At 39.9% G+C, this 12,854-nt stretch overlaps 1 protein-coding gene across 4 annotated transcripts; it reads right to left on the bottom strand.

The window, feature by feature from the left end:
- Positions 1-1,580: 1,580 nt before the first annotated feature.
- Positions 1,581-12,322, bottom strand: LOC133108730 (uncharacterized). Of its 4 annotated transcripts, XM_061218435.1 has the most exons (3): positions 8,611-8,867; positions 7,874-7,957; positions 1,581-5,565 (listed from the first exon to the last, which is right to left on the bottom strand). In XM_061218435.1, exon 3 carries the CDS (start codon positions 4,951-4,953, stop codon positions 3,592-3,594), a length of 1,362 nt encoding a protein of 453 aa, XP_061074419.1. In that variant the 5' UTR covers positions 4,954-5,565; positions 7,874-7,957; positions 8,611-8,867; the 3' UTR covers positions 1,581-3,591. The 4 variants fall into 4 exon arrangements, with proteins under 4 accessions (XP_061074419.1, XP_061074415.1, XP_061074416.1 ...); XM_061218431.1 differs by lacking the exons at positions 7,874-7,957; positions 8,611-8,867 and adding an exon at positions 11,886-12,322; XM_061218432.1 differs by lacking the exon at positions 7,874-7,957.
- Positions 12,323-12,854: the final 532 nt, after the last annotated feature.

The raw sequence follows: 12,854 nt of genomic DNA on the forward strand, positions 1-12,854 counted from the left end.
TGGACCGTGCATACACTTAAACGACCCCGTTATTTTTAAATCTGTATTTAATGTAGAAAGGGACAGCAGCAGACAGAGTCCAGATTGAGTACAACTCCGTGGAACCCCGTGGGGCTGGTGACTGCGCATAGGTGCCTTAATAACCCCAGAAGAGGGGAAGAACCTTTGTTTTTTAATTTTTGTTTGAGCCTCCTTTGTGAATAAAAGCACCCTTGAGTGCTTAAAACTGCAACGGCCTTGTGTCTCACTCTAAATTAGATGCACATCTCCCTGATTCCCCCTCTGGTCGCCACAGAGTACATCTACGTCAGGAAAAATAGAGGTAAGAGAGGCAATAGGGAGTCCTACAACTGTTAACATAGTATATTTGCAAATATGGTTTAACGGCCCGTGTCGCACGTGAAATGTCCCGGTTTTTCACAAATCAAATGTGGCAACCCTACTTGCTATAGATGTAAACCTGTAATTGTACTGGCTAACGGCGCTCTGGTTAACCAAATTTTTCAACAAAGTTACATTTTAAATGTAATGCAGATTTGTTAGAAAGCGTAAGAGTAATAATTTTCGGATAACTTTTTGAACACTTGGAGAGCTTTATAAAAACATACACTCATATACAGTGCATCCGGAAAGTATTCACAGCGCTTCACTTTTCCCACATTTTGTTATGTGACAGCCTTATTCCAAAATGGAATAAATTCATTTTTTCCCTCAAAATTCTACACACAATTCTACACACAATGGGAAAAAAAAGAATTTATTCCATTTTGGAATAAGGCTGCAACATAACAAAATGTGGGAAAAGTGAAGCGCTGTGAATACTTTCTGGATGCACTGTATGTAAAACACAGGTCAGAATCTGTTTTCATAGAAAAATGAGCTTTGCTGATCATTCATGTGTCTGGCCAAAAATATATGCAGATGTTTTGTATTTGGATAGATTTGGGGACACTTGAGGACATCTGGGTGCAGTTTTGGGAAAACTCATGTGGAATTTGCATGCCTGTCGATATCTACTATATTTTGTGCACAAGTTGACATGACGTTTGTGCACAAATATAACATAGTTTTAGGCTTAGAAATTGAGATATTCAAGGCTATATTTTCTTTGTATACTCTATGTACATGCTCTAACATAAATTTGTTCTGTTCCTGAATGGTACAAGTCTCTTCTTTAAGTCTTCAACTAAGTGTGTGCGGCAGATGAGATATTGACACTTTCATAGGACCAGTACAACATAGGCGGAAATTGCCCTCATAATGTATCCCAATACATTTTTGTCCTTTTTTATATTTGTTTTCATCCAGGTAGGTTGTTTTGAAGTGAGACCTGTGAACAGTTTATCCCTGCTATACTTTTTTTAAAATTCAAAATGTTATGGCATGATAAGAGATCATGTAAAATTGGGATAATTTACAGTAATAAGACATAATGTTCCCAATATTAATGCGTATTATTTAAAGTGCTGTCTCGTTACATTTGTGCAAGCTGTGCGAACAAATTTACACTGGCAATAGATTTACAAGATTTATACCCAATTTAAAAACATTGGCATTGATGTCATAATAATTATACAGGGTGTTTCTCTTGGTTTTTATTACTTTGGTTGTGTTGACACGTCATTGTTGAATACAGAATTGCAATTGGTCAATTATCATTCATTATGATAATGACAGATTTTCACAAAAGATTTTATCTCTCTGTCACTCTACATAACCAAATACTCTGGTAAGAATGTACTCTCTCCTATTGGTAACAAACAACACATTTATCTAATGTATAATAATACAGGAAAATGTAGAAGATACTTTACGAGAAGGTCTGACACTCAACACCCCCAATAAATGCCACACTTTACTATAAATGGAAATGCTCCATTACATTTGAACAATGTGAAATTCATAATATCTTACACTAACTTATCTGTGGTTGCCAGCATACTAAAAATGATTGTTGTTTGTTGGATCTATGCTTGAAGCTAACAATGTACAAATATGCGTAATGAATTCAATTAAGAGATGATTCTGTGGCAGATAATACATTTATTTGGCAAGTACCCATGGTATACACAATGTACACAATGTACAGTGAGCTTATCAATATCTTAAAATAAGCTCCTTGAGGGCAGCAGCATAGCCAGAAATATTCATATCGTTTAGTCTGCATAGAACTAGGTTGGTGAGAACGACCAAGGTGGGCATTCACAATTGGGTGTGTTCATTCAGCCAAGATAAAGGGGAGGGCCAGGATATCTTATAATTGGCCATGGCCCATCCTGGTCCACCCAATCGCATCGCTTCAGGGTAAATAAGACCAATCTGCTTTGCATAGGGGCCACAGCACCCTGTACTTCCAAACGATGCACGCTGTACATTCTCCCTTACATATGCCTATACAATTCTCACAAAAAAATAATACAAGATCATTTTCATTAAAAATCTGTATAAATTACAAAATAACATTTCCAGCAAAAATTGTTTAAGGCGCTTATACTATCTTCAGAATATATTAATATTCTTTACCGTAAAACTTCCTTTAGATTGGACATCAATTTGAATCAAAACTCTTTGGACATTACAAATGTTCCCTTTGAAAATTAATACAACATGGAATCCATGACATTCAACAGTGTAGCCACATATAACATATATACATACAAACCAGCTAGTCTTCATACCCCTTCATATCAGTATTTATAAAAGTAAAGCACTTTGGGCCTAGGCAATGACAGAGTTGTACCAGGCCATCTGATTAGAATAGACAATCTTCACACTGGCAATAGTAAATGAGCAGTGCATAATATCAGATATCTGTAGATACAAATCTTAGGAAGAGTGCAGCACTCATACCACCTGAGCATATTAATTAAAGTGAATAGTTTCTACAAATATCCAGTGGTTTAAACTGAGTATGATAAGCTATGTAATCCAGCCATAGATTTGGGTATTTGCATAACAAGTAGGAAATCACAAAGATCGGCAGCATCTACAAAGTTTCACTTTGCATGTAACAAACATAATCAGGACAGCCTCTGTGGTCCCTATGAAAGAATAAGTTGAACAGCAATCACGCACATAACCTTTAAAACCACCAAAGTGGAAGTGAAACAAACATCACATTTGGTAGGAGTTATTTTTTTGAGACAGTCAAGTATTTCAACCATGTCTGCAGAAAACCAAAACTCATCAGGCCAGTTTTACCACTAAGGGGATGAAAGGTTAAGTGAAAAGTGAAGAGAAAAGTGAAGATGCCACAAGAAATTGCACAACAGTGCGTTCACAGTTATCTGTACTTTGTAAATAATTATTATACCAATCAATGGAGTGAAATTATGTTTAACTGTTTGATTCTATTAAATTAAATAAGAATTGTGCCACTATGTGTAGAGTACTCCAGGCACCTAGATAAAGCACTTCTCTACATCCACAACCATTCATGTTTTGAAACTTGGACAATATTTGCATCCCACTTGGAATAAGGCCTGGATTCAATCAACATTTCCCTTCTCCTTGAGTTATGAATAAATGCAAGCACTGGCACTTGCAGGTAAGGTAAGGGAGATGTGTTGGCTGAATCCAAAAAGCTAGGTCCTATTCTACCTTGTTGCTGATGCGTTTCAGCACATCTGAGACCGCTGGTAATAGCCTGGAAGAGTAGTGCCTGATGCGATCATCCTTTATGAGCTCAGATGGTCTCAGGTCAGGCCTAGCGCCTTTCCTGATGTGGTACAGATGGGCTTCGTCAGGGCTGACACGGACACTGCCGTGCAGGGAGTGTAAAAAACCGTGCACCGTCGCCTCAAACACCAAGCGGGGGTTGGTAATGACTTTGAAGTTGTTGAAGCGACCGGGGATGTTGGGCTCCCGGTGAACGTGCTCCAAGACGTTGACCCCCTTAACGTTCTCCCACTCCCTGGGCCTGTACCTGTCGCCCTCGTCTGACACGGAGATGGGGAAAACGTGGTTCTCAAACTCGAAGCCTTTGTCCGAGGAATACTTCCGTTCCAGACGCTCCAACAGCTGGTTCCAGTCCTCCACTTTCAGAGGCAGGATGAGCTCGTCGATGTCGTGTAAGGCCACGTACTTGGTTCGGTACATGTTTCGGTAGAGGCAGTCATTGAGCGCCGGGATCTGGCCGTAGTAGTGCAGGTCCCCCGGGGAGGCAGACTTACGCCAACCGGGGGAGACATTTATGAGGGACGTCACAGGCCAGGGCACCACTTCCAGAAAGCCCCGGGCCTCGTAATAATCCAGTGCTCTTTGAACCTCCGGGCTGCAGCTGTTCTTGTACACCGTGACCCGTCCAACCCCCAGCAAGCGGTACATCTCCATGGACTGCACCACCTGCAGGAGGTTGCTGTAGTTCCCGAACATGGTGGAGATGCAGACGGTGAAGTTGAAGTCGAAGCCGCTGCTCTTGAGCTTCTGGTTGCGGACGGGGATGAACACGGAGTCCCGGTGTTGGTCCTTGGATGAAATGGCCACGTACTCTGGCTCTCTGCAGTCGCTCACCATTGGGCAGAAGATGTCCCCGGTGCTGTAGTCGAAACCGAAGTGGTCGCTGTGCACCGAGCGGGTGGCGGAGACGGAGAAGTTGCGCCCCCCACAGCACAGGAGGCACTGGTACTTGTCAGGTTCCGGGCGGTACACGATGGAGACGGCTCGGATTTTCGTGCCATCTCCCCGGTGCTCCACATAAGGCGTGACCACGTAAGACCTGGTACCGGTCACGCTGACCAGGGGATTGCTCTGCACTGGGAAAGTACATTCCGGTCGGATGGTAGGCAAAGGTTTCGGGCGAGGGGCTGGATTTGGCTTTCGGCGGTTTAAGAACTTGGCAGAGTTTGAGGTCAGATTGTAAATGGCGACGTTAATGGTGAAGAAAATGATCAGCATTGCAATGCATTTACAATTTGGTTTCCTTGAGGGAGTGTCTTGCTCAGCTACTGCCATTTTATTTTACACAGAACTTTCCTTCTATCTAAAAGAAAAAAAGAAAGTTCCTCCATACATGAAGTTATAATCAAGTAGAATATCTGTGAAAGATTACAAGGTATTATGTATACTTTTCGATAACATACACAACCACATGGTAATAATCTTTATAAGGAAGGACAAAGAGGAACAGTCTCATTTAGTTAGATAATGCACTTTCTATGAGCTATCTCTTCTTAAAAGACGTCATAAGGGAATTATGACAGGGTCACACTTATCTTCTTCTTTATTCATAGTTGGCTGGCTTCCTTTTTAGGGATTCTAGTCTGCATATCAGTGAGTTTACAACGTAATCGCATATAATCATTTTTTTCAAGGCTTTGTTTTATGCTACATCCAGCTGGGGTCACCCTCTCCTTTCTGAGAATCCCTCCCAAGTGCCCAGCCAATCACGACTGTCCTTCAACTTAGGCTCCACGACGTCACCGCTGGCCGAACCGTGATGATTCCAACCTGTTACTCCCAGGCACTGGGATCCAACTGCCCAAGCCAGGAAACTCGTTCAGGAGTCAAAGTCATGGACGGCTGCCGTGGTGTCCTTGGAACATCTGTTTGGTTTAAGCTGCATTGCTGAGGAAAACATGAACAGACAAAATAAAATGTCGTTATCAGGATGTTTACAGAAACCGCTCAGAGTCACTTTCCCACACTCTGACAGCACTGAACTTTGAATTGTAACAGAATAGCATTTAGTGGAGTGTGGGCTTTTGATGAAACCATTATACTTTAAAGGCAAACCTATTTTCAGGACTGTATTTCATATTGCTGTGTTCAGTGTGCCCTGTGTTGGAGAGTCTGTGTCCCTGTGGCTGCCTCTTGCAGGTGCAGCCAATAAGCCAATTGACTGATTGGCAATTATGTGCAGCTGAGTTCACCTGGCCCAACGAATTAAGTTGGAAGCATTGGCAGTTTTGAGAGACACTTTTTGGGGGAGTTACTTGTTGTGTTAGTGCCTGTGTTTAGGCTTTAGGGTTCCTGAATTTTATACTTTTAAGCTAATTGTTTTCCTCTTTTGATTCTTTTGTAAGATTGTTTTTGTACTTTAATTTTGACATTTGGTGGCTCTTGTTTCAGGCTGCGGTCCATTTTGTTTACCCATGGTATGTGGGAGAGAGGTTGGGCCATATCATCAGTCAGAAAAAACCCCATTAAAAACATATGGCAGGTACAAAGAGCTATGCATGAGATGAAAAAAGTAACTGCATCCTGAATCGACATCAGGTCAACATACTGATAGCACAAGGGGAATTTGTGGGGGGGGGTTTTTTCTGTATTTTAACATATTTTTCTATTTCCTGTTCAGACCAGTAATGAAGGGAGTATGTCACTGAAACAGACTCATCACAACTGATTTCCGGAAGAAATTACACCACTGAGGGTGTAATTGCAGTGCAGAAAATGCAGCACTGAAAGTAACAAACTGAGGGAGAAGTCCAAAGGATTGCGACGCTTTTGTGCCAGACGGAAATAGAATAAATTACGAATTATTTTCTCACAGTGTGGAAGAGCTTGCCAGGACACGTAGAGGAGGCAGAAACTCAAGGGGTTTTCAAGACTAGGCTTGATGCGGGGCTAGATGCTATCTAGCTTTCAGGCAAACTACGCAGTAGGTACACTTTAGTGGTAGGAAAAGGCCAGCATTACTGGGCTGACTGGCCTGTTTTCGTCATTCTGTTATGTTCTGTAACGTTAATAAATCATTTTATTCTGTTCACAAATTACCTGCTGAAGTGGGTCGAGGGTGTAGGCAGCTGCTCTGCCAGAGAGCACTCTATCCACACTCTGAATCATGCATATTTAAACTGTGCTATCCACATACATACTAGCAAAACAACCAAAACGACCCGTTTTTATGCACACGAGCTCTATGAACTGCAGGTCCCATTCACAAAGATCACTGCAAATGACCATTTACAGCAGCATTTACGCTACTCAACTGAACGTTGAAAAATGAGTTTCCACAGGCGTTTGCTTCAAACTTGCGCAACACCACCCGATTTGAATGTATGTATGAAGTATGGCTCAAATAATGTAGCCTGTCCTATCCGCCTACAAAGCAGCCCTCTGATGACCTGGGTATCATTTGTAGTGTGCTGTAAGTTACATAACATTCTTAAAAGTATTACATGTGTCCGACGTACTACATAAGGACACGTTACAGGACTTAAAAGTCCTTAGAAGTCCTCTCGAACGGCATGCTAATGAATGAACTAACATAGGCTACTGGCTGCTTCAACTATTGCCTGGTAAGCAGATGGAATGGTTTATTTGACTGAATAAAGTCCAAAGCTTTGTCCAGTCAATACTGCTTTTATGTGGACATTTGATTCACCTTACGAGTAAGTTCTAAATATTATTAAGATGAGTCTATCATTGTAAGACTGCAGCTAGTTTACATACAGCCAATGTGGGCTTCCTCCATATTTACAATCCTAATTAGGTTGAACTTCCTTATATATCGCAAAGAATATGACTATGAATAGCCTATCAAACAAATGAATCATAAGAAATTACTTGATTCAACTAGCAATCTTTTTTATATTTACTCAAATCTTTTGCAAATCGCTGCTTCAATATGTTTGCATACATAAATAAGAGTCATATACAGAATACTTTTTTATTTTTAATTGGTCAACTTCGTTGGTCTGTGACACACTACAACAGATCTTAAGTTGGTTACAACATAGTGAATTCTGCAAGGAGCAGGCAGAAATTGATCTCCTTTGTTGAGAGGCAGTTACACTAAGCAATAAACTTAACATCATTTAAGTTATCTTACTGCTTTCACGTGGAGTGGTGTAGTGATCCACTATGGCTAGGTGTTCCAGATAACAATAAAGCTATTTTTAGTGCAACGACTAGCGTAGGCATCCCTTACCCAGAAAAATCGAACTCTTGCCAGCAAACTCCAGCCAAGATTGTTCGCTTAGAGGTATAGCAAACTCCGTTGTGCGTCACGGATCTACAAAGTTGACCATAAAAAAATGTTTTTTTTTTCAATCATTGCTTTCTTTCATGGAAAAGGGTGATTTATTGAAACAATTATTTTTCGATTGAAAGGATTTGAGCTGAAATAAATAAATAAAAAATACAAATCGACAAAACGTTTTTCAGCTGCTGTGCAAAAGGAAGCTTTCAGTGTGTGCTCTTAATTGAACTACCTTGTGAGTTTCTACCACAACGGATTAACTGTTTGCACCGTAAACAAAGTAATGTGATCATGTTGTCATTAATTAATAAGGAATTATATTAAATTAACTGCTATCATTCACCTTGTCGAGCAAGGTTAAAATTTTCGCTAAAATTGTTTTTACAAGCTTCACTTCCTCAGGAAATAAGAAAAAAATGTTTATTTATTCTATTTAATTGAATATACATTTCTAGATTACATTAATATTTTTTTTCATAGTTCAAGCATATACGTCCATTTTTGAAGTAGAATAACATCCTTAACGTAGTCTACTAACATATAGATACGGCGAATATTGGCTAAAAACTGTTACATGACTATTGATGAAGCATAATATATGGTGAACCCAAAGTAACGCCGACGTTACGCTACAGTCTACAATTGTCAAAACATTTACAGAATTTTCCAAATCTATGTCTACATACCTGAACTTAATTTAAGCCTAAAACCACCAGCATTTCTTTATCCTCTTCGGCTTTATAATGTAAGCTACTTTCTCAAGCTCGCTCCGTGCACGCCACTCTTATTTCCACCCGGAGTCACTTGTAAATGTGTAGTTATATTTGTGTGCTCATTGAATAGTTGGCTCATTTGCGATCCTCATGAACATACAATTTAGACTTGAAATCGCATGTCAATTAGCCATCTTTATTTTAGCCTGTGTTGTGTATTCACTTGCTCTTGACTGCGCTACAGGCAGGTATCGTTATATGTCATTGGAAGCGTGGGCTACGCCTCCAATTGGGTTGGGCTAAGACTTGTTTTCAGATACATATTTACTGTATTGAAATGCCTAAGCAATGTGATGCAACCGTCACATGTTTACAATGTACTGAATTATTATAAATGATGTTACTTTTTTAACTGACTGCAAACCAAAACATGGATTACTGTGCAGGCAAATTCCTTAAGGCAAACGCTTACACACACACACACACACACACACACACACACACACACACCGCCGATGTGGCCAGGGGTTCTATGACCTCCATGACGTTGTCTGTACAGTGATCCCGTCTCTCTTTCTATCCCTCCTGGTTCAATGCAATGTCACAATCCCGGCTAAAACTTGCTCAATCCGATCGCAGCAGCCAACGCAAACCAATCCAATGACAATTACAGACAAAACGATGACGTTTTGACAATCCCTTCCTCTCCAGATATTGTTTTAGGCGTTTGAGTTTTTTGTCGGTATAAATGATCCGAAAATTTACGTATTTGGCCTCTTCTCGATTTCCTCTATTGAATATTTGTCACACCGAATGGTTTCAGATCTGTAGACATGTGATAATGGACAATAGGAAACTGAGGGAACACAAATCACAAGTTATTTATTGAATTAAAAACACCCTTTCAGGTCACACACGTCCCCCGCTCAAAAGTTTGGAATCTCTATCTTTGCTTGAATATTTTATTTTCTCTGTAATCAAACAATTCACACGTATACAAAGCGCAGAATCTGAGCATACATTTTGGTTGCACCATGTAGTAATTGCAGCACTTCTTATAAGTAGTTCCCCATTTCAAAGTTTGAGACAAATTTGAGTTTGCATTGTTTTGTTATTTAAACATCTTGGTACATACGGGTGTTCATGATCACGTCTATCTTAACAGGTCCAGGACCTGTAGAATTTCATTTTTTTTTAAAATAAAGACCAGACAAGTTGATACAGTTTAAAGCATTTTTAATGATGAAAAAACTGGTTTAAGCAGGTGGTTTTAATATTGTGGCTGATCAGTCTACGCAGTAGATACTACAATAATGATTTATCTTGAATATTTATTTTGACTTTTGGACCTTTATTGCAATCCTGAGCAACCCTTTCAAATGTTATCACTCGATTGAATGGGCATTATCAGTGGTTATCAGGCCCATATACTGTATATACCAGACATCTGTTAGTAGGAGTGTGCTACACCTACTTGTAGGTTCAGGCCGTTATCATCTATTTACATGGTTGATCAATGATACATAAACAAGACGACCCCAGATCCAGAACGGGTGTATCACTGGAGATCAGGACGGGGGGAAGGGACCAATAATATTGTTACATCATTACACTGATATTAGATTGGGACCCGTTTCAAATGTTGTCACGTGATTGAATGGGCATTCTACTGGATCTGAATGACCTACTCAATCGAGTGAACGCGTTCGAAACGGCTCAAGCCTTCCACATTCCACGAAATCCTTACAACATCGTAACCTACTTGGAGAATTGCCACAGGTCAAGAGGGCCACATTGACATATATCTCAGAAAAGGTTCGAATGGCAGTTATCGGTGCAACTTGTATGCGCTCGCATTGTAAGACTGCGACCGCGCAGATTTTGCTTATGAACCTAGTATTGTAGTCAGATCACAATGCAAAAGTGTCGGGGACTGGTAAAAACAGGAGTAAAATCATGTGCACGCGTAATTTCACCAGGGGGAGCCAGAGAACCTGTGCTACATAAACACTGAATGTGCACTAGCTGAGGCTTGGTCTACAGTGTTCACTATGCATACTGTTTGTGGGACTTCTCTCAGTGGGAAGTGACAATTATATACTAGCACATAACTCTCGCTAACTCTGCATTATTGTTATTGTTTTTGTTGTTGCTGTAGTTAATACTCATACCACCTCTACTACTACTACTACTACTACGAATACTAATAACAACAGCATCAATAATAATAACAGTAATAATAATAATAATAATAATAATAATAATAATAATAATAATAGCTACAACGATAGATACAAGCAATTGTTAGTCCATTTATTATTAAGGTTTATATAGGAGGGACCGTGGCACAAACGAACACGGGACATGTTGAAACATGGTGCGTAGATGCATTTGCGGAAGAATGATGAGTTTGCTTTCACTGATGTATTACAGCAACGCGCTTCTCGTGTGTGAGTGGCTGGACGATTTGAAAACTTCATCAGGTGTTATTAACAAATCTGTGTTTTAGCACCTGGAAGCATTTTTAACCAAAGTATTTTTAGAATCACTGATGATATGTGAACGCCACAGACTCCAAATATGCGCCATTTAAATCACTGTCTTGTGGATTATAAGACTGTATCGATTCGACACATGTGACAAGCAAGCAGAAACTGTGAGCCTTGCTGGAGTACAACTAGCGCAGCCGGGGCACGTTGGAACGCTGTGTTCCAACATGCCCCATCCTGTTATAAATGCATCAGCCACAATAACTTTTAATGTAACGCTGTATATTCCACATAGAAAATGCATTTATTCAGTCTGATTCGCTCTTATCAATTTCTTTATAGACGTCTCATCCAACCAGTGTCTTTCCTGCGAATATTCGGTCAGTAGTTTTAGAAGTATCTCAAGAAATTTGGAAATAAAAGGTTTTCTCGAGCTTGAAATTACAGAACTCTTGCGCCGAACACATTTAACGGGTCTTATTTCCGGACCAAAATGTGCGCAATCATCTGACCTCAGGTAGCCTTTGAATTCGGTTATACTGCACACGTATGTACTCACAAAGCACTGCAAAATTAAACGAAGGTCAGTCAATAAAGTAGGTAGGAGGGTGGACGAATAGAAATAGCTGAAAAAATAAAATTACGGTAATGCGGGAGGCTGAATCGAAACTAACTTCACCACTTTGTTGTGCTCATTCGCCATTTTCTGTCATGAAAGTAAACACACAAATTCAAAAATATAAATTAGCGTTGTCATACCTGTGTATACCTTCTGTCCAACGACTTTAAACAGCATGGTTAACCTTACGGTTACCATCGCTCGGTCACCAACTGACGGGTTTCCGGAAAACACGACGTACTGTCCCATGAACGTTAATATCCTTTAGGCTTGATGGATCCTACGTCCGACATGGTTAGATAATTATTTGCTTACTTTTTATCAATAAATTGGAAATAATTGATTGAGTCTTGTTTGTCGTAAGCTTTTCCTCTGTGCGCTTGTTCACTCCCATCGCCCTGAATACAGAGCGCATGTTTATTTCCAGATTTTTTTTCCCAGCACGCACGCTTTGGTGTTCAAACGTGACAATTATGCGGCCAGAAGTGTAATCGATATATTTTTACATTACTAGCAGGGGAGCAAGAATCCTCAGTTATGGATAGTACGGTTTCATTAGTTTATGCGTGTTACGAAAACGTCACAGCCTCTTCTGCTTCCTGTACTGTAATCTGTTTGTAGGGGGCTTAAAATGAATTACATCTGCAAAACTATAAGGGAACCCCCATTATTACTCGAATCAGTGGCCTATAGCATGACAATTTGGAAGCCAAATGTAATATGAAAAAATATTTCCAACAATAGTGGTTAAATTCAGCTAATTTTGGACACTATTTGTGAGTCTGCCCTCACCATCAGTTTTAATAAGAAAATCAGTTGGTTTGGTGATTTGCATTAGATAATTTGGGACACAGCATGAACACAATGACACAAATATACTTCACTTAACTTACACATCATTATTTAAGCATCAAACATTTCCAAATATTTCCATCATATGGCATATGAGAGGCAGTAGTCCCATACTCAGAAAATCATAAAGAAACGTGCAATGGGTTAATTTTATTATGAAATCACACACACACTCACGCACACGCACTTTCTGTCTTTCTCATACACACATGCACAGCCAACATCAAAAACAATTTGGGAAAAATTTGTACATTTGT

Source organism: Conger conger, chromosome 13 (assembly GCF_963514075.1).
Source record: "Conger conger chromosome 13, fConCon1.1, whole genome shotgun sequence".
In the NCBI taxonomy this organism is placed as follows: Eukaryota; Metazoa; Chordata; class Actinopteri; order Anguilliformes; family Congridae; genus Conger; species Conger conger.

Coding starts and splice junctions, on each gene's coding strand:
- LOC133108730 (XM_061218431.1), bottom strand. CDS start 4,953: ATGGCAGTAGCTGAGCAAGACACTCCCTCAAGGAAACCAAATTGTAAA.